At 43.1% G+C, this 22,496-nt stretch overlaps 3 protein-coding genes across 3 annotated transcripts; 2 read left to right on the top strand and 1 right to left on the bottom strand.

Moving 5' to 3' along the window:
• Positions 1 to 1,989: 1,989 nt before the first annotated feature.
• Positions 1,990 to 11,240, top strand: LOC123743491 (pre-mRNA-processing factor 39). Its single transcript, XM_045721017.2, has 15 exons — positions 1,990 to 2,147; positions 3,159 to 3,292; positions 3,505 to 4,089; positions 4,575 to 4,700; positions 4,904 to 5,022; positions 5,199 to 5,366; positions 6,605 to 6,785; positions 7,322 to 7,429; positions 7,740 to 7,904; positions 8,368 to 8,494; positions 8,716 to 8,984; positions 9,139 to 9,323; positions 9,988 to 10,062; positions 10,224 to 10,338; positions 10,659 to 11,240. The coding sequence occupies exons 1-15, from the start codon at positions 2,135 to 2,137 to the stop codon at positions 10,749 to 10,751; spliced, it is 2,463 nt and encodes an 820-aa protein (XP_045576973.1). The 5' UTR covers positions 1,990 to 2,134; the 3' UTR covers positions 10,752 to 11,240.
• rs30 (40S ribosomal protein S30) lies at positions 3,224 to 16,460 on the top strand (the record flags this gene model as incomplete). Its single annotated transcript, NM_001146588.1, is given in 8 exon segments — positions 3,224 to 3,249; positions 5,356 to 5,375; positions 9,872 to 9,899; positions 11,625 to 11,662; positions 12,257 to 12,338; positions 12,516 to 12,660; positions 16,040 to 16,095; positions 16,263 to 16,460. Coding segments are annotated over 4 exon segments (402 nt in total). The 3' UTR covers positions 16,389 to 16,460.
• A 1,955-nt stretch (positions 16,461 to 18,415) lies between these two features.
• Positions 18,416 to 21,597, bottom strand: LOC106608082 (peptidyl-prolyl cis-trans isomerase FKBP3). The gene is made up of 7 exons (XM_014205780.3): positions 21,395 to 21,597; positions 20,850 to 20,951; positions 20,629 to 20,727; positions 20,327 to 20,462; positions 20,072 to 20,139; positions 19,802 to 19,899; positions 18,416 to 19,498 (listed from the first exon to the last, which is right to left on the bottom strand). Exons 1-7 carry the CDS (start codon positions 21,497 to 21,499, stop codon positions 19,444 to 19,446), a joined length of 663 nt encoding a protein of 220 aa, XP_014061255.1. The 5' UTR covers positions 21,500 to 21,597; the 3' UTR covers positions 18,416 to 19,443.
• Positions 21,598 to 22,496: the final 899 nt, after the last annotated feature.

Consider the following 22,496-nt stretch of genomic DNA (forward strand, 5'->3'; position numbering starts at 1 on the left):
CCTCCCCAATTAAGGTGCCACCAACCTCCTGTGGTATGAATATATCTAAATGCAGAGAGATTAACCGAGTGCAATTGCAGTATTGCCCGGGGGAAGAAACTTTTAAGGTGGCGGGAGGTTTTGGTCATGAGTGACCTGAACCGCCTGCCAGAGGGGAATTTTTGGAGGAAGGGGTGACTGGTGTGGATGGGTGATCTTTCCTGTGATCTTTCCTGCACGCTTCCTTGTCCTGGAGTTGTGCAGGACCTCGATGGAGAGAAGATGGCAGCCGATGACCCTCTCTACAGCTAAAGTCCACAAACAATATCCTTGCATATATACATGCATATATACACCAAAAATATATACTAAGAATGCTATGTACAGCAGCAGATATATTACAGTGAGCTATGTCAAGAATCCAGTATTTAAATATGCAGTGTGTATAAACAGTGTAACAAAATGCAATATATTGAAATGAGCTATGTGCAAAATACAGTATAGACAGTAAAACTTTTCACTGTAAATGTACTGCATTATAGTGGCACCAGAGTTGCCAGCTTAATGCTGTCATTTTGCTTTAGTACTATTTTTCTTACTGTAAAAACATATTACAGCATCACTGCTGTAAATGTACAGTGGTTTACAGTGTGAAGAACAATATAAAGAAACGGTCCAGTGTTTAATGTCTCTATAATGTCTGTGTGTGTGTGTGTGTGTATCTGTTTGTGTGTGTGTGTGTGTGTGTGTGTGTGTGTGTGTGTGTATCTGTTTGTGTGTGTGTGTGTGTGTATCTGTTTGTGTGAGGGAGTCTATCTTTGTCTCTTACTACAGGAGATTGTGTTCAACAGGCTGGTGGCCTGGAGATAGAAGGTGTTCAACAGGCTGATGGCCTGGAGATAGAAGCTGTTTTTCAGTCTTTCGGTCCTGGCTTTGATGCACCTGTACCTTCTCTGTCTGCTAGATGGTAGAAGAGCGAACAGACCGTGACTCGGGTGGCTGAGGTCCTTGATGCTTTTCTTGGCCTTCCTTTGACACTGAGTGCTGTAAATGTCCTGGAAGGCAGGCAGCATGCCCCTGGTGATGCGTTGGGCTGACCGCACCACCCTCTGGAGAGCCATTCGTTTGAGGGCGGTGATGCAGCCAGACAGAATGCTTTCAATCACACATAGGCTATTGTTGGATTTATATGTTGCCTACATTTACATTATTCAACACTTCAATGTTAAATTCAATGTTAAATGATGATGTAAAATAGTGTCAACTATTTACAGGAAGGTTATTCTCCTATCCTCTTATTCTGAATGGCAATGGTAACTCTCACCTTTTGCATAAATCAGTGACTGCAGCCTCTACTGGCTACAGTTGTTGTATTCATTACAGACAGACACAAGTAGCTGGATATATTTAAGAAATAAGGCCAGAGGGGGTGTGGTATATGGCCAATATACCACGGCTAAGGGCTGTTCTTATGCACGACACAATGCAATGCGGAGTGCCTAGACACAGCCCTTAGCCAAGGTATATTGGACATATACCACAAACCCCCAAGGTGCCTTATTACTATTATAAACTGGTTACCAACATAAATAGAGCAGTAAAAATACATGTTTTGTCATACCTATGGTATAAAGTCTGTTATAAACTGGTGGTTCGAGCCCTGAATGCTGATTGGCTGACAGCTGTGGTATATCAGACTGTATACCATGGGTATAACAAAACATGTATTTTTACTGCTCGAATTACGTCGGTAACCAATGTATTATGTTGGTAAGCCATGGTATATTTAAGCAATAAGGCACCTAGGGGGTTTGTGCTATGTGGCCAATATACCAAGGCTAAGGGCTGTGTCCAGGCACTCCGCGTTGCGTTGTGCTTAAGCACAGCCCTTAGCCGTGGTATATTGTACATATACCACACTTCCTCGGGCCTTATTGCTTAAATATACCACGGCTTTCAGCCAATCGGCATTCAGGTCTCGAACCCAATTTATACCATTCTTGGTTACGTTATAGTGGACCCGCCCCCATGGCACTACAGTACGCATGTGCGTCTTCTGTGCCCTTCCTCGAAGTTGTCGCTGGAGAATGAGAGTAGAAACGCGGTTACATAAGTTTGAAGTATCTGAAATACACATTTGTCTCATCTAATTTCCATGGAAGATATTGGTAAGTTGTCGCAAACCTCCTCTTTGCGCAAATGTTGTATTTAATTTCGCGAATTTACCAGTTTGGTTGCTGTAACAACGTGAAGATGGTGGACGTGTGCGGTCTGGCTAGCTAGCTAACTAGGCCTAAACCGAGGCAAGGTTGAAGCCCTAACTTTTAGACAATTATTTGGGATTAGAATTAAACGGTCACCTTTCCCTAGTTACAATATTTATCACAACACGCAGTAACGTTACTAACGTTTTATTTTCGAGGATGCCTACAGAGTGGGTAGCTAGTTTGGTAATTCAAACATCTCTAACTACGCTAGCTAGCTAACATCATTGAGTGTGTACTGACCAATGATGTAACTAGCTAGTTAAATACTGACTGCAGTAGGTTGCTAAGCCAATTTTACAATTATGTGCCGTTCTTGAATGATGACCAAAAGTTCTAGCTAACTATAAAAAAAATAGTCTAACTAGTTAGCTAGTTATTTCAGTAGCTAACTAGTTGATTGACCGGATTAAATGTTGTTTAACTAGATACATAACGTGCTACTATCACCAGCATGCGCACCTGTAGTCAGCTAGCTAGCATGCTATACAACTCACTGCTCTTAACAAGTCAACAGATGCGGTCAGAGTGAGGATTCTTTGGCTCACAGTTATTTGAATAATCGCAGTTGAGTTTGACTTGAATGGTTTAGGTTAATATCTGGAGCACGTATGATAAATACATGTATCTTAACGTTACCTATCTAGCCATATCTGGATATGTGGGCACATTTGGATCAGCCATACAGATTTTATTGAATGTCAAACCTTGGTTGATAAGGATTTTTTTTCGTGCACTTTTAGATATGCCCAAAGAACCCACAATAACCCAGTTATGTCAATATTGTCTGGATCCACTCCAGATTCTAAAACACTTTCCTGTAAGCCAAAGCTAATAGTTACCCTCAACCCTTTTTGATGTTGTGTTGTCGATTGATGTGCAACTTGTGTCCCTTTCCAAACCTGCATCTCTCAGATGAGCCCATGACGGGGATGTTGGACACAGACAGCTCTGAGAGTGGGGACTCCCCAGCCATGGAGGGCAACGGAGATGGTTTCCTCCCAGACCTGCCTGTCCTCACGCACCCTGCTGAATGGACCATGGACCAGGTCAGTGGTGAAAATAGACAGGTTTGCTCTGGGAAATCGAGAAATGCCTCTGAGCGTAACCACAAAGACAATGCCCTGTCATCATTACTCTAAACACCACATAGCCAATGTCATGTTTTTTTGCTTGCAGTCCGAGTAAACCACAATGCTTTCAACTTTAAATAATGTTGTCGTTTCAAACAGTGCCCTTTGCCTACTTTTCTTCCCACCAGGTTCCTCCTGACAACCTCACCACAGTTATCCACGACACTGACTCAGAGTCAGATCAGTCGTCACCGGAGGTAATCAAGCAGCACCAGGACCAGCAGTCTGATCTGGGATCAGTTGAACAAGCAGTGCAGCACTTCCAGCTAGCGAGTGCCAAGCTCTTCCAAGAGGAGGATTCAGATGATCAGTTTTGTTCTCCCCCGGTAGAACAACAGAACCAAATGGAAGCGTCGTCAGAGGAAGAAAGCAAGGATGGACAGAACAACCAAGCGAATGCCACAGAGTCTTTGATGCAGGGTGAGTCTTTGATGCGGGGTGAGAAGATGTCAGAGGCTGTAGAACAGCAACGAGATCCAGCCCAAGCCCAGCCACCAATGGTTGCAGAAGATGGAAGCCCAGCTAACATGGAGCTGGAAGAATCCAAAGAGATGACCGAGCAGGGGGAACCTGTTGAGGTACCAGCTGAGGAACCAGCTGTCCCCACAGAGCCCCTCATCCCTGCTGAGTATGAGAAGCTGGTTAAAGGGTGTGAGGAGAACCCTGAAGACTTCAATGGTTGGGTCTACCTGCTGCAGTATGTGGAGCAAGAGGTGAGCGTGGAGAAGTCCCGGAATCTTTATGTGGACCCTTGTATTGTGAATAGGTGTAATCTGCTCTCATAGTCTTCTGTATTGAAAACTACATTTTAAAATCTCAATGCGACTAAACCTGATTGATTAAAGGGTTAGATCAGGGCTCCAATCCTGTTCCTGGAGAGCCACCATTTTTTCCCCCTCCAACTTTAATCCATCACACCTGATTCTAAAAGAATTAGCTGGTTTAGTCAGTGCTATCAAGGACTCCTTGATGTCCCTACCCTAACTTTAACCCTTACCTAACCCTTTTACCTTTCAACTTCAATGTGGTAGGGACGTCCTACGGATCGCAGATAGCACGGATGCAACAGGAGAGTAGCTCTCCCGGAACAGCATTGGAGAGCCTGTGGTTCGATGAATATGTGGCTTGGTTTGGTTAAAGTCACATTGATGAAAATTGTCTGGCAGGAAGCAAGTTATAATTGATATTTTTTCCTCAGAATCATCTCGGTGTTGTGAGGAAGGCGTTTGATGCGTTTTTCCTGCACTACCCCTACTGCTACGGCTACTGGAAGAAGTTTGCTGACATGGAGAAGAAGCATGGCAATGTGCAGGTGGCAGAGGAGGTAAGTGTGAAATGAGCTTGTCTTTCGCCGCTGATGTAGTAAATGGACTTCTCCACCTATTCTCTGTGTTGATCTGAAAGGATTTGCCAGGGTTAGTTTCTTCTGTCTGCTTTGTTCTCTCTACTTTTTGGGTCCTTGCTGTGGCAGTCATTGGCTTTTCAGTCCGTCTCATTCATCAATGTCCTTTTGTCTCCTGTCCCCAGGTGTACCGACGAGGTGTGCAGGCCATCCCCCTCAGTGTTGATCTGTGGCTTCACTACATGTCCTTCATCAAGGACAACGCTGACCATGAAGACCCAGAGACACCAGTACGCATTAGAGCGTGAGTAAAGATCCTTGTCTTCACTGAAAAGTGAAAGACCGAATCTCACTCACCTCAACACACACTCCTGTAAAAGCTTTGTGCATGGTGACACTTCAACAATCAAAACGACATGTCTTACTGATCTTTTCAGGTCAGACTACATGATTAACAGTGCCCTATGTTCTTTCCCACAGTGCGTATGAGCATGCTGTGTTGGCAGCAGGGACAGACTTCCGCTCTGACCGTCTGTGGGAGGCCTACATCAACTGGGAGACGGAGCAGGAGAAACTGGCTAACGTCACGGCCATCTACGACCGCATCCTGGGCATCCCCACCCAGCTCTACTCACAGCACCTCCAGAGGTACGAGGGGTCAGCTCATTCACAATGGGTTCTGATAAATCATCCATGAGGGTTATGGTTATAGAATTAATACAAAGTGCTTGGAGACACTAACCCTGGCAATTCAATTTGTAGACTCATGGCCCGCCTGGTATTATGATGCAATAATTTCCATGGTCATTTGGGATGCTCGCTACTGATGCTGGATTGTCATGGAAATGTATAACGATGTTAACTGATCTAGCTCATGGAATCTATTTGTTTTAACGTCATTTGAGTTGACTCAACCAGTCACAGATTGAAGGGTCTATGCAAAATCTGCTTCCTTGGGACCCCCCCCACCCCCATTGAAGTTGACATTTTAAAATGTTATGGTAGGGAGGTCCCAAGGATCCCAGAAAGTACTGACTTAGATTGAAGGGTATACCCGCTTTTACTTTCTGGCATGGGTACACTCAAAATGGCTGCCAGTCCGCCCATTATGCCATCATTGACTTGAATGGGGACGCCCATTCTATTCATTCTATTTCTGTTATGGTCAACATCTTGGGTAGTGGGTAGCTAAGAGAAATCAAATACTGAACACTGGCAATAGTTGTACCCTTGTCAGCCACACTCACTTTCGGGCATGCTATGGCAACTGCTTAGCTTTCGATGGCAAGGTGCGACAGAGGGTAGTTCGTACGGCCCAGTACATGGCTGGGGCCGAGTTCCCTGCCATCCAGGACCTCTATATCAGGTGATGTCAGAGGAAGGCCATAAAAAAAATTCATCCCCCAGAAACCCAGGTCGTAGACTGTTCTCTCCATTACCGCATGGCAGGATTCTGAACCGCTTCTACCCCCAAGCTGTAAGAATGCTGAATAGTTATCCAAATACCTATCTGCATTGACCCTTTATGCACTAACTCTTTCGACTCATCACATACGCTGCTTTTACTGTTTATTATGTATCCTGTTGCCTAGTCACTTACCTACCAATATGTATACATCTACTTCAATTACCTCCTGCCCCTGCACATTGACTTTACTGGTACCCTGTGTGTATATAGCCAAGTTATCATTACTCATTGTATTTATTCCTTGTTGTTATTTTAAATATTTGTCTATCTACATTGTTAGTAAGGGCCCATAAGTTAACCTTTCACTGTTTGTCTACTCCTGTTTACGAAGCATGTGACAAATACAATTTGATTTGATTTTGACTTCTCTGGTAGTAGTTTTGGTTGTCCTAGTGATGTATTGAATGTCTCTTCGCAGGTTCAAAGAGCATGTGCAGAACAACAACCCCAAACACTTCCTGTCAGAGGAGGAGTTTGTCCAACTGAGGGTGGAGCTAGCCAAAGCCAACGTAGCAGCTGCAGCCAATGGGGAAGGAGAGGAAGAAACACCTGCTGAGGAGCTCCCGCCAGGCACCGAAGACCTCCCAGATCCTGCAAAGGTACGACTCCACCTCCTCACCCTCGAGGAGGGGTTGATATGCCACAACATGCCAGAGAGTTAGGAAAGAGGCCCTCGCCTCATCATCATCCTTGGAGAGAAACACAAATCTGTGCAGGTTTGAAGAGGTGTCTTTCCGTCAGCAGCCAGGCCAATGAGTACGTGGGGGATTCAAGTTGGCATCATCCAGTCAGGGACTCGACTTAAAGTGGGTCAGGAATGGATGGATCGTGGGCCGGCTGGCCAAGTCGAGTGACCCCTCGTCCTTTCCGGTCCCCAGCACCAGGGCTGGCCTACAGGCAGGGTGCATACGGTACATACCCTGCCCCGGGTCGGGTCTCGTTCCCTGGGTCGGCCCCCTCGCCTTCGACAGGCAGGGCCCCTGCTAGTCTCTGGCTCTCTCGGCCTCATGGTGATGTAAATAATCTTGGCAGCTGGACATGCAGTTTGCACATCAGTGGAGAATGAGATTGTAAAGGAGATTTGTTTTAAAGTGAAGTGAGGAGGTTAACATTGAGTGTCTTGTGTTCTGTGTAGAGGGTGACGGAGATTGAGAACATGCGACACAAGGTGATCGAGTCGCGCCAGGAGGTGTTCAACCAAAACGAGCAGGAGGTCAGCAAACGCTGGGCCTTCGAGGAAGGGGTGAGTACTGACACCTATCTTTTTAATGATCAGAATATCATCCAATTTATATTTCATATTGCTAAAAGGAATAGTTCACATACCTCGAAAGTGGGCTTTGTCAAGCTGGGTTGAGATTGGATGGGATGGTGCCACTCTTTCCCATTCATTTGGGATTGAGGCCTGCAGATGTCTACAAAATAGATGGAATAGGATGTATAAAAATATCGGACAATTGTTGATTTTTGGGGTAACTATCCCTAATTCTCCAAAGTGGTTATTTTTGTCCTTGCACCATTTTGAATGCTCTGTTTCTCCTCTCCCCCTGTAGATAAAACGCCCCTACTTCCATGTCAAAGCCCTGGAGAAGACCCAGCTCAGCAATTGGAAGGAGTACCTGGACTATGAGATCGAAAACGGCACTCCCGAACGTGTGGTCGTTCTGTTCGAACGCTGCCTCATCGCCTGTGCTCTTTACGAGGACTTCTGGACAAAGGTAACCCAACCCTTAACCTTTGACACCACAAAAATAATGAACCCCCCCGCACTTCCCCTATCCACGATTTCATCACTTCCTGACAACAGTAAATCGTCCTGCACATCTCTTCTTTGCGTGTATCGTTGATCTGTGACTCACTGTATCTGTTGTATTAGGGGATGGCCAGCTTTGCCACACAAGATTTGACTCCAGCATTTGCCAACTACTACGTTGCATCTTCTCCGTCTCCCACTACCTTACAGAAACTTATCTTATTGGTTCCATGAAGGTGCTGATGGGTTTACAAAGAACATTTCTAAAAACACGATCTTGTCAATGAAGAAATTCACTGGTTGAGTAAACTGGAAATGGGTGTTTAAAATGTTGTCGTCCCCATCCTCTCCTCGTCTTCTCTCTCCACCTTCTTTCCATCCACCCCGTCCCTCTATTCCTCCAACCCTCCTCTCTTGCTTCTCTGAAGTATGCAAAATATATAGAAGGCTACAGCATTGATGGAGTGAGACATGTGTACAAGAAGGCGTGTACCATCCACCTGACCAAGAAGCCCAATATTCACCTGCTGTGGGCCGCATTCGAGGAGCAACAGGGTGAGTGGTGTTTCTAGATCCCTCTTGACATCACATTCACGTCATTAGACCTTTAGCAGATGCTATTGTCCGAAGTGATTTACAAACGGGTACATTCAAATGAGGCTGAGCCAATCACGTAATACATGTTCAAATGGATTGGTAGCCTCTCTCTACAAAAACTAGTTAGAAACATTCAACCCAGAAGTGGAACTGAGTTTCTGTCATTTGTTTCCTTGCAGGGAACATAGCGGAGGCGCGCCGCATCCTGAAGGCTCTGGAGGCTGCGGTACCAGCCCTAGCTATGGTGCGTCTGCGGCGGGTCAGCCTGGAGCGGCGCCACGGCAACCTGGAGGAGGCGGAGGCCCTGCTGAGGGAGGCGATTGCGTCGGGGAAGAACACCAGCGAGATGTCGTTCTACGCCGTGAAGCTGGCCCGGCAGCTGCTGAAGGTGCAGAGAAGCCTCGCCAAGGCCCGCAAGGTGCTGCTGGAAGCCATAGACAAGGACCAGGTAAGAGCACAAAACTAGAGGAGGAATGGAGTCACTTGGTACAGGTTCTTGATATTGAGATGTGTTATTGAGACGCATGGTGCCGAAGGGAGTTTGATTTGGAGAAACCATTTGAGTTCGTCATTAATCTGCGTTGTGTGTGTGCCTCTCCCAGGCGAGTGCTAAACTGTATCTGAACCTGCTGGAACTGGAGTACAGTGGGGACGTGCAGCAGAACGAAGTGGACATCTTGGCCTGCTTCGACCGTGCCCTGAGCAGCCCACTGCCCCTCGACTCCCGTCTCACCTTCTCTCAGCGCAAGGTCGAGTTCCTCCAGGACTTTGGCAGCGACATCAACAAGTCAGTTCACCTGCAGAACCTACTTTCAAATACAATGAATGAATGTTTCAGGACCAGTGTTCAAATTAGTCTGTGAATGACTGTGCCCTTTCCACTTGGAGCTACAATATGTACTTTTCTGGGCGACCCGACCAAATTCACATTGATCTGTGATTTATAGATCTGTCATTCTCATTGGAAGCAAGTCTAAGAAGCGGTAGCTCTGTTGCACTTGCTATGCTTCCTGTTTAGTTTTTGTGTCGTGTTACTTTCGGTTTAGTACACCAGCTGAAAACTTTATTTTTGGTTATGGAAAAGATATTTCACCGCGGTTTTGGATAGTGCAATGATTCTTTACACCACGCGTCAAACTCATTCCACGGAGGGCAGAGTGTCTGCGGGTTTTTGCTCCTCCCTTGTACTTAATTGATGAATTAAGGTCACTAATTAGTAAGGAACTCCCTTCACTTGGTTGTCTAGGTCTTAATTGAAAGGGAAAAAACAAAAACCAGCAGATACTAGGCCCTCCATGGAATGATTTTGACACCCCTAGTCTACACTAGACTTGTTTTGTCACAAACTGAAATTAGGCGAACTAGAATTTTTGCAACCAGGAAATGGCGGAGCGATTTCTGCATAGTGAGTCTTTTTAATCTCAACCATGTATTATTTTTAACCCTCACAGGTTAGTGACTGCGTACGATGAACACCAGAAGCTTCTGAAAGAAAACGAGTCGGCAAAGAGGAAAGCAGAGAATGGGTAAGATTTTAGTTCACTTCCCTCAGCTTAACATTGATGTCATTGAGTACAAAACAATAGGATTGGTAGAACACTTCAAAGCTCGTTGTGAATCACCATGCTTGAATTGGTTATTTGGGTGCTCTTGATTGACCTGAACCTGTTCCTTTGTGTCCCTGCAGCTCACAGGAAACTGAGTCGAAGAGACAGCGTACAGACGAGCACTCAGGCTCAGGGCACATGATGCAGGGAGATATGCAGGGTAACAACTCTGCCTACAACTACAACTGGTACCAGGTGAGTCCTATGATAAAGAGCAGAGTCAAACACAGTTTTACACCCAATTTGTGGGGGGGGGGGGGCTGACCTGGTACTAGATGGGTGTATCTAATTCACTGGCCTCTGAGTATTTTCACTATACTATGCCTTGGTGACAAATGTCATACCATCCCTGACACAAGACTCGAGGCAAAATTTGCTTCTCAATGAGTAGAAAATGGGAGTATGATACTGTTGCACTCTATTCTCTTCATCTGGTGACCCTAACGCTGGAATGAGATTCTAAGTATTTGAAGGAATGCCAACTAACCTTCTCTTTCTTTGCTTTCCTTCTCCAGCAACAGTACAACAACTGGGGACAGAACTCCTGGGGACAGTACAACCAGTATTCCCAGCAGTATAACCAGTACTACCCCCCTCCACCCACATAAGGTCTTGCAGACAGAAAGAGAGATGAGAGGAAGCATCCTTTCTACCCAGCCCAATTGCTCATTTCAGCTAGCCCCGCCTTCTGTGTGATGTCATTTGTTTCAGTTGGCCATTAGATTGCCACATTTACTGTCATCACCATTGTCATTCATTCACTGGCCGGCTGCTTTTTGTGTTGCTTGCGCATATGTGTTGATGCGGACTTCATATGAATTTTATTTTCTCAGTTGAAAAGACTCAATGATGTTTTCAATTTTTTGATTGACTGCATAATTTGGTTCCTCGTCGAAATCTCAGTGGGTGGAATCTAGTTATGTTTGATACAGATTATATATTTGTATGGAGGTAGTGGTACCAGCTATGCTCCTCCCTGAGCCTCTTCTCTGCTTTCCTAAAATGTGAGCTTTTTAAGATGGTTTTTGTTTCCTGGGACAAAAACAGAAATGAATGAAAATGTTTTTATTTCATAATAAAGAATGAATATCATGTCATGTTTGTGTTTTGTAATTCCCTGCATTAACCCATATTTGTACGATATTAACGTCACCGCCATTGCGGCGAAATTAAACCAAACGAACATATTGAAGCGTATTCACATGTAACCAATCATGTAGATACTCATGGAGGGAAGGTGTGATCCAGAGATAAAAAGCTGATTCTGTTTACTCTCTAGATCCAGCGGTTGAAACAGCATGATGTATCATATCATTACATGTTTCTGTATGACAGGCAAACATTTACAATTATATTTGTATACAAACTTATAAAAAACTTTTATTCATGAATACAATTCCCATAGGATTTTTATGGTAGTGCCCTCAGCCTTATCTGCGTCACACGTCGACACATGCGCACCGCCTACGCTCCGAAAGTCCTTTTTTTGCATAGTGTTGAACGACTAGCATCAACCGAGGTAAGGCCTGTGCAAATGTATTTAAAATATTGCCTATCATACACATTACAGACTATAAGCTCGGAATAAGTACTTCATCCACGACGAATAATTATTTATTATATTGTCTTATATTGAGCTTTTTTTTTTTTTTATATAGTTTTTCCGGAACCGCGTGCACCATGTGGCTAGCAAGTTTAGTTATATGGCTGACTAGTTAATCAAACGACCATGGATGCGTAGCTATTAGTTATGGTCGTAACTATAATACATCCTCGTGTTGCTGATTTGCAAACATATTGCCTGCCTAGGTATGTCTAAATGCAACTTTAGCTAGCCAGTCAACTTCCAAACCTTACAGCTATGTTAGCTAGCATTGCTCTGTCTTTGCTGCGTAGTGGTAGTTATTGGTTCCTAAATTGCTTATTTCTATTGGTATCTAACAGATGTGCCACCTAGGCAGGCAATATGTCGATGCGTCGTCATCCCTAGCTCAGTCGTCGTTGCTTTTTAGAGCGGATTCAAGATTCAAGTCACATGTGGACCAATGACACCCCGTTTGCTGCCAACTGTTCTCATACTAAAAGCTAACGAACCATCTCTTCCTATCCACAGCATCAAGATGCAGCTCTTCTTGCGTGCCCAGAACACTCACACCCTTGAGGTGACCGGACAGGAGACCGTCAGAGAAATAAAGGTGAGAGGCCACGCTTGGATAAATCAATGATCATTGTGGTGTAATTGGTTTACTGTCTTGAGTCTACAGTTCCACCTGGTCTTGTTACATTGTCTTGATTTGTCACATGCATGTAAATTGTTTGGATGTATCCATGTCTGGAGCAAACCAGTAAGTATGTCTTTTGGGTTATTTCAGCTCCATGTCCAGACTCTGGAGGGTCTCCTAATGGAGGACCAGGTGCTATTGCTGGACAGTTCCCCCTTGGAGGACTCTTCCTCTCTGGTGGACTGTGGCATCTCTGAGTACTGCACCTTGGAAGTGGCTGGCCGACTTCTGGGAGGTCAGTACTCGGGCAGCAGGTATCCTAGCGGTTAAGAGCACTGGGCCAGTAACCAAAAGGTTGCTGGTTCGAATCCTTAACCTCTCTGGGGTATGTGGGACACACTATTCAACAGCCAGTGAAATAGCAGGGCAGTAAATTCGAAACCACAAAAATCTCATAATTCAAATTTCTCAAACATACAGCTATTATATCCCATTTTAAAGATACACTTCTCGTTAATCCAAACACATTGTCCAATTTCAAAAAGGCTTTACGGCGAAAGCATAACAGATTATGTTAGGACAGCACCTAAACAAGAAAAACCACACAGCCATTTTCCAAGCAAAGAGAGGTGTCACAATAACCAGAAATACAGCTAAAATGAATCACTAACCTTTGATCTTCGTCAGATGGCACTCATAGGACTTCATGTTACACAATACATGTATGTTTTGCTCGATAAAGTTCATATTTATATCCAAAAAACCCATTTTACATTGCCGTGTAATGTTCAGAAATGTTTTGCCTCCCAAAACGTCCGGTGAATGAGCACATCAATTTACAGAAATACTCATCATAAACGTTGATAAAATATTCAACTTATTTAACCTCTATGGGCTAGGTGGGACGCTTGCGTCCCACCTACGTAACAGCCACTTGCAGCCTGTGGCGCGATTTTCAAAACCTTAAAAATCCTATTACTTCAATTTCTCAAACATATGACTATTTTACAGCTATTTAAAGACAAGACTCTCGTTAATCTAACCACACTGTCCGATTTCAAAAAGGCTTTACAACGAAAGCAAAACACTAGATTATGTCAGCAGAGTACCAAGGCAGAAATAATCAGACACCCATTTTTCAAGCCAGCATATAATGTCACCAAAACCCAGAAGACAGCTAAATGCAGCACTCACCTTTGATGATCTTCATCAGATGACAACCCTAGGACATTATGTTATACAATACATGCATGTTTTGTTCAATCAAGTTCATATTTATATCAAAAACCAGCTTTTTACATTAGCATGTGACGTTCAGAACTAGCATACCCCCCGCAAACTTCCGGGGAATTCGCTAACATTTTACTAAATTACTCACGATAAACGTTCACAAAAAGCATAACAATTATTTTAAGAATTATAGATAGAGACCTCCTCTATGCACTCGATATGTCCGATTTTAAAATAGCTTCTTGGTGAAAGCACATTTTGCAATATTCTAAGTACATAGCCCAGGCATCACGGGCTCGCTATTTAGACACCCGGCAAGTTTAGCACTCACCATAATCATATTTACTATTATAAAAGTTTGATTACCTTTTGTTGTCTTCGTCAGAATGCACTCCTAGCCCTAATTGCTCTTATAAGTGGCTTTGGATAAGACTAAAATGATGGAGAACCAAATACAGCATGCTACAATGGTTTATGAAGTCCTGTACATGATCTCAATGTGTCCTGATTTGAATACTTTGAAAATGTATCCTTCCTCCATTGAATATAATCACAGCTATGAGAGGATTGGATTTTTGAAAGAAATAGGGTTGGAACCCTTGACCTTTTCCACATTTTGCTATGTCACAGCATAATTCTAAAATGTTTCCTCTTTTTTTTCTACACACAATACCCTATAATGACAGAGCAAAAAACAGGTTTTAGACATTTTTCAATAATAAAAACATGCCTTATTTACATAAGTATACAGAACCTTTGCTATGAGACTCGAAATTGAGCTCAAGTGCATCCTGTTTCCATTGATCATCCTTGAGATGTTTCTACAACTTGGAGTCCACCTGTGGTAAATTCAATTGATTTTGAAAGGCACACACCTGTCTATATAAAGTCCCACAGTTGACAGTGCATGTCAGAGCAAAAACCAAGCCGTGAGGTCAAAGGAATTGTCCGTAGAGCTCTGAGACAGGATTGTGTCAAGGCCCAGGTCTGGGGAAGGGTACTGAAACATTTCTGCAGTGTTGAAGGTCTCCAAGAACACAGTGGTCTCCATCATTCTTAAATGATAGAAGTTTGGAACCATCAATACTCTTCCTAGAGTTGGCTGCCCGGCCAAACTGAGCAATCGGGGGAGAAGGGTGTTGGTCAGGGAGGTGACCAAGAACCTGATGGTCACACTGACAAAGCTCCAGAGTTCCTCTGTGGAGATGGGAGAACCTTCTAGAAAGACAACCATCTCTGCAGCACTCCACCAATCAGTCCTTTATGGTAGATTGGCCAGACTGAAGCCACTCCTTAGCAAAAAGACCGCCTGCTTGGAGTTTGCCAAAAGGCATCCAAGAACTCTGACCTTGAGAAACAATATTCGCTGGTCTGATGAAACCAAGATTGAACTCTTTGGTCTGAATGCCAAGCGTCACGTCTGGAGGAAACCTGGCACCATACCTACGGTGAAGCATGGTGGTGGCAGCATATATGCTGAGGGGATGTTTTTCAGCGGCAGGGACTGGAAGACTTGTCAGGATTGAGGGGTAAGATGACAGAGCAAAGTAAAGTACAGAGAGATCCTTGGTGAAAACCTGCTCCAGAGCGCTCAGGACCTCAGACGGGGACAAAGGTTCACCTTCCAACAGGACAATGACCCTAAGCACACAGCCAAGACAACGCAGGAGTGGCTTCAGGACAAGTCTCTGAATGTCCTTGAGTGGCCTAGCCAGAGCCCGGACTTGAACCTGATCGAACATCTCAGGAGAGACCTGAAAATAGCTGTGCAGCGACGCTCCCCATCCAACCTGACAGTTCTTGAGATGATCTGCAGAGAAGAATAGGAGAAACTCCCCGAATACAGGTGTGCCAAGCTTGTATCGTCATACCCAAGAAGAATCGGGGCTGTAATCGCTGCCAAAGGTGCTTCAACAAAGTACTGAGTAAAGGGTCTGAATACTTAAGTAAATGTAATATTAAATTGGCTTTGTTTAATACATTGGCAAACATTTTTGAAAACCTGTTGTTGCTTTGTCATGGGTATTGTGTGTAGATTTGATGGGGGGGAAACAATGAATACATTTTAGAATAAGGCTGTAATGTAACAAAATGTGGAAAGTCAAGGGGTTTAAATCATTTCTGAATGCACAACTCCATTCAAGATCAGCAGTTAACTATTTTTTTTATTTTTTGACCTTTTATTTAACTAGGCAAGTCAGTTAAGAACAAATTATTTTCAATGACAGCCTAGGAACAGTGGGTTAACTGCCTTGTTCAGGGGCAGAACGACAGATTTGTTCCTTGTCAGCTCGGGGATTCAAACTTGCAACCTTTCGGTTACTAGTCCAACGCTCTAACCACTCCGCTACCTGCTGCCCCAATGCTCTGTGAAGGTCTTTTATTGTCATTTCCATTGCTGTATGTTCACTTGGGATAATCTCTTTGCTTTCTCTCCCCACCAGGAAAGGTCCATGGCTCCCTGGCCCGTGCCGGTAAAGTGCGGGGACAGACACCCAAGGTCAGCAGATACTTTCTGCATATTTTTAAACATATACTCTTTATGACATTATGGTAGTTGGTTTTGTGGCCGTTGTTTCAAACTCGTTATAGTTCCTGGATTAGTGTCTGCTAAATAATGTATTTCTGCATAGTAAGGACCATAGCACTGTCCCTCTATCGCTCCAGGTTGACAAGCAGGAGAAGAAGAAGAAGAAGACTGGTCGTGCCAAGCGTCGCATCCAGTACAACAGGCGCTTCGTCAATGTTGTGCCCACCTTCGGCAAGAAGAAGGGCCCCAACGCCAACTCCTAAGAACCCTGTCCCCCCCTCAAGAGAATGCTGAAAGGTTTTCCTCCTGTACAGAATAAAGATTTGGCTTGGACTAAATAAAGATCTCATGTCTTGGGTGTTTATGAATTTGAGATATTAAAAAATCCTATCATTTACTTATTAGAAACTTGTTTGGACAACACATTGACAAATTATTTGATACTTTCTTGTTCAGGGGTTTTGAATCTGAGCCTGCAGTTCTGCTGGTTTTCTGTTCTACCTGATAATGGCTATAAATAGTCGCACACTCCATATAAACTCCCAGTGATTTATTGGGTAAATCACCAATGTTTCAGCATCACTGTGCCTTCTTCAGGGTAATATCATGAATACTTGAACCAGGTTATGTAGACAATTAGTGCAAGCAATGACAATAGTGAGGGGTGTGTCATTAAGTTAATTAGAATTGAGTGAAGCCGTTAAACAATAGTTTATGGCATATTGAATATATTAGGTTATCATATGGAAAACATTGAATATTGTACATAATATTAGTGTCAACATTGTTTAATTCAATTTCACATTCGTTTCTTATTTCATTTTTCTCAGGTTCAACTATAATGTGTAATAAGCATCACCAGGGTGAACATATTGGGTGTACACTGATAAGCTGTAGAAAGAATATAACAATTTATAAGACTTGTTCATAAGGGACTGGGATCAAAGTCAATATTCAGACCACATGCTCAATGCCTGTGTATTTGAGGGAGGAGATTGGATGGTTAGCTTTAACAAAGTGAGCTGCTACTGGATAGTCACACTGATTGAGCTGCGGTGTTCAGCTATGCTTTGTTTTAATTGTCTTTTTGTTTGTCCTACATAGGCTTTCCCACATGAACAGGTGATGAGAAAAATGTCCCCCTTGGCCTTGCATGAGATGATACCACTAACGGATTTTTCGACCTGTATGTGGATGTCTGAAGAAGGATGTTTTTATAGTGTTATTGCACTGCGCATGAGCCACATTTGTAGTTCCCATTTGGAATGGGTGTCAAGAGTGTCTGAGTAGGCTCAGGGGGCAGGTCAGATCTCACCAAGCTATCTCCAATATTGTGACCACACTTATAAACCAGCAGTGGAGGTACCTTGAAGAGGTGTGTGATATTTTTTGTCTGATTGCAGAATATGCCAGTGCTTTTTCAGGATCGCTTTCATTTTCTCTGTGTTCGGAGAACAGTTTCACTCAATTCATTCTAATTAACTTTGACACACCCCTCACTATTGTCATTGGTTGCACTGTTTGTCTACATAACCTGGTTCAAGTATTCATGATATTACCCTGAAGAAGGCAGTGATGCTGAAACATTGATTTACCCAATAAATCACTGGGAGTTTATGGAGTGCGCAACTATTTTTATAGCTTATTTGCCGTTAGTCAGCACCTCTACATAAAATAATTCTCTGGGTGTGTGCCAGCTCATGTTTTTTTATTCAACTACCTGATAATGGCACCCACCTCGGCTGCGTTGACAGGCAGCCCAATTCATATATGTCTTCACTAACTGGTATTTTGACCAATGTAGATCAGCTCTGAAAAAGATCTGTGATTGGTAAAGACCAATTGGTGGAACAAAATATCAGAATTGGTCTGCCGGTCTAAACGCAGCCATTGTGTACTAAATTGGTCCTTGATTTGAGGGGAAAAAATGTAAGTGGAACTGACTTAAAGGTCATCTAATGGCGTTTGGAAATTAGTAAGGGATGTGATCAAAAGTGGTAATACCAACATCATATGTTAAGAGTTCTGACAGCTGTCTAAAGTTAAGTATACATGAACTGGGCTGGTTCAACAGAACCGGTGCGGTTCTGACCGACCATTTGTGTTGTACTACACACCTTCAGGTGGGTGTTTTGAACCCCTTTTAGATGGCTGGGAGGACTGGTTCTGATTAGAACAAACATGTCTGATTTCAAGTGGAGGAACTTACTTCCAAACCATTCACTACTGCCCACAGCTTTCTGGACCATTCAAACTGAAAGCACCCAATAAACAAGACCTGATGTACGTGTCAATTTAGTCTCCAAAATTGGTTTATTCATCTTTAAAAAAGGACATGCATGCAAAAGAACAAGAATAAACAGGAAGGCTTTCCTCTGCGGTGTGTAACTGTCAGGCAGGATGCCCCGTCTGTACAGTGTTGTCCGGTCATCACTATCTTGCCATGCTGGAAAGGACAGAAGCATGGCACCTTCTCAACTCACCACAAATAACCCTAGTCTGTTCCTGCTTCAGACAATATGCAAAAACAATGACAAAAGGACTTGACTTAAGCAGAAAAAGACAAACAACCAGACTAACCTTAAAAAGGGTTACTTCGGGATTCTGGCAATGAGTCAGATGAACTGGTGGATACCATTTTTATGTCTCCGTGTTCAGTCATCCTACCATTCCAGTGTTTAATTGCTATATTGTAATTACTTAGCCACCATGGCCTATTTATTGCCTTACCTCTTATCCTACCTCATTTGCACATGCTGTATATAGATTTTTCTACCGTATTATTGATTGTATGTTTATTTATTCCATGTGTAACTGTTGTTGTATGTGTCGAACTGCTTTGCTTTATCTTGGCCAGGTGGCAGTTGCAAATGAGAACTTGTTCTCAACTAGCCTACCTGGTTAAATAAAGGTGAAATAAAAAGAAAAAACCCCCCAAAAAACTAAGTTAGATGTAGTTTCACGAGCCAATGCTAACTAGTGTTAAACGCATTCTAGTAGATACCCATAGAATTCCAGTCACTGTGCCAACACTAGTTAGCAGTGGCTCGAGAAACTACCTTTAACTTCCTTCATACTGGACACAGACAAAAAAATGGTATCCAAAAGTTCATCTGACTCTGGGGAAGTAGATAAAGGGCCTCATTGCCAAAATCCCAAAGCATCCCATTAAATGTAAATTAAGACAATATATCACAGACTCCTTCAATGGTTCTGGCAATGTTACAACCACTTCTGTCCTTTCGAGCATAGCCATCTAGTGACTACCGTGTTTTCCCCGTCCACGGAGAGAAGGGCATGCTGGGTAGGTTTCTTCCATTAATCGACGGCCACCAGCTCGACCTCGAAGATCAGCTTTGCGTTTGGTGGGATTCTGGTGGTGGGAGAGTTAAAGGGAAGCACACAGGAAACATTTGCATATCGATTTAATGAGAGACATTCATTTAAGTGTTACAACTAAGAGTAAGTAGTTATAAATCTGGCTCCAATTCAATGAGTATCAACAAGGCTATGCTAGAGCCATTGTACAGGAGACGACTACGCTGAGGCTTGGCAATCTTCCTGACCACCACTGGTGGTGTAAAACATACCATTAAAGCCAAGAGGGGTCACTTTCTGCCATCTCCTAATTAAAAATTAGCCCATGGTTCCCATGATGTTCCAATGTAAAGGATACTTTGAATCAGGAAGTCCCTTCTTCCCGTAGGCCCATTCTGGTTCAATCTCCAGTTTGGCTGTCTCGCCTTTGCTCATCGTTAAGATACCTTCATCCCACTGTGGAAACAACCATTTCTCATAAGACAATGAAAACTGGTGCTTTCCATTTAACTTGGATTCTTCAAAACCCACAAGGAAATCAGAATTATTGCTAAATTGATGAAATAAAGCACCTTTAGCCATATAAATCAATATGTTATTAATATAATACATTATCTCTATGTCTTACCCCTTTGATGACCCGGCCCAGGCCAACTTTGAAGCTCAGTGGCTTGCTCTGTTTCTTCTTTCTGGCAGCTGCAGAGGGGAGGACAGAGGAACCAGTAGAATCACTATTGGTATTACTGAGAGAAAGGTCATTAAAGTGACAATACATGTGTGTGAGAGAGACCAAGAGGATGAAATTGTGTGTCAGAGATAGTAAGAGAGTCTGAGTCTGCATGCGTCTGAGTAAGTGTGACAGAAGTATGAGAAGAAAACATACTTGCAGGGATGTTGGTGTCGAACACTGTGCCGTCCTCCAGGGAGCCAGTGTACCAACAGCTCACATTGTCTCCCTTCTTAGGGAAGTTAGTCTTGTCACCTTTCTTCAGCACAGACTTGAAGAACTTAGGAGGACCCTGGGAATTGCAATACATAAGTGACCATTTTAACAGTACAATTCTGACAAACTGAATATAGTGGAGCAGTAAATTGTAGACTTGTTAAACTTAAATGCAAAACACAGGACTTTTATCCTGATGCTTATTTCCGTGGAAAGTGCTTAAACATGGGTTGTGTACATACCTCATCAACGACTTCCACAAATTCTTTGGGCTTGTCTTCGATCTTCACATTTTTCACATGCTCCGTCACATCTTCAATGGGTTCTGAACCTAAAAATCGCTGTTGGTTGCACAAACAAAATAATACATTACAGGTATTCATTATTTAAATGTGAAACCTCATGTGTCATTTGCTTTTGAAAATAGGTATCACATTCAATCCATTCATGTGGTCCACCCTACCTTGCTCTCAAACAAATCGTTGTATGCAATAATCAGTTGCTCCTTCTTTGCCGTTTTTGCAACATTCTTGATATTTCCCATCAGCTTGTGTTCTGCAAGAAACTGGAAGAGATAAGTCACTACGTCAGAAGAGAGTAGTAGTTGCCATGAACGGAATGAATGACAACTTCGTCATTTTGTGCACTTGCATTATTTCCAAAATCTGTCAACACTTTCATGCGTAGCTGCCCCCCCCGCCACAATAATATATACTTCACATAGGCCCAAAGGCTGGAAAATGTTTTACTTAAAATATGTAGCCTTTTCCACGTGAACTTGACACGGCATGATGATAAGCACAATGAATGATACTAGCTAGTATAGACCTGCATACAACGCCGAACTACTACATGCTAGGCTAACAAGCTAGCGTCAAGCTAAATTGGCAGCGGTTCGCCAATGCGGAGGTAAACTGATATCACCATGCGTGCGCTCTAAAAGTAAGCAATGGAATTTCAGTGAGCGCTGTCACACCAATGGATGGATGGATCAAACATAAAACATACCGAATGGGCAGCATTGTCCTGAATGAACTTAATAATGTCTTTTTTGGGTAGATCATCACTTTTTAGCTGTTCATCGCTCCACTCTCTGGTCAATTCAGCCGCCATTTTACAAGGCGCACTGCTGAACTTTCACCTCCGCTATGTAAGGATTGGGGAGGCGCGATGCCTTTACCGTTTTTCCTTGCCTTGGTCAGAGAGGAAAGGGAGAGCGAGAGTGATAACTGGGCCCAAAATCTATCTTCTCCAACAGGTGGCGTTTTTTTTCTCTCATCAAGCGAGAAGTTTTTGTATGGAGGTCAATGACAGTGTCGAATTTGGTTAACAAAAAAATGTAATGACTTATTTGCTAGGTGTGGCTTATTTGATCGAATATAAGTTTCGTAATGTTTAGGTTGTTACGAGTGTACTGGTATAAGTAGGACACGTGGCATCCCGGTAACTTTGAGAAATATACACTTTATATCGGAGTTGTGCCTGTCGTTCACATGTCTATCTGCCCTCTCATCTGCTAGAATGGTCTCACCAAATCTTGCCTCCTCCTGACGTACGTTCCATTTTTTATGACATTTCTTCTAATTTCTTCCATCCTAGCCAAATTTCCTCATCTGCTTGCATGCGCCTCCCTTATGTGTTTTGGTACTTCTCTTACTATGCTTTTCCACTCGACATAAATTGAGTATGTAGTATGCTTATTGGTAATAGTATGGATAGAAAAGTTCCCGAATGTCGTACTAAATTCGCCAAAATCCGAAGTATAAAAGCAGTGGACACGATATCTGTGCTTTTAGGGCCCATAAATGAAATCCTTCAGAAAATGGGCGTAGCTTCACAACGTTTTCAGATTTGAAGAAAATGGCGGAAAATATTGCTTTAACTAATTATGACAAATGTTGAGCAATGTAATAAAGTTATGACATTTCAAATACGTTACGTTATGTTGGCTGACAATTTGTTAGCTACACTATCCTTACGAACTGCATAGAATTACAGTAGTATGTTAGTTACTAATACATCGAACTTGCCAGGCAGTAACGTATATTAACTATAATCTAACTAATTACCCAACATTTATTTTCTTGATTATTCACGTCATTCTTAGCTA

This window comes from Salmo salar, chromosome 06 (genome assembly GCF_965601325.2).
Source record: "Salmo salar chromosome 06, fSalSal1, whole genome shotgun sequence".
Lineage (NCBI taxonomy): Eukaryota > Metazoa > Chordata > Actinopteri > Salmoniformes > Salmonidae > Salmo > Salmo salar.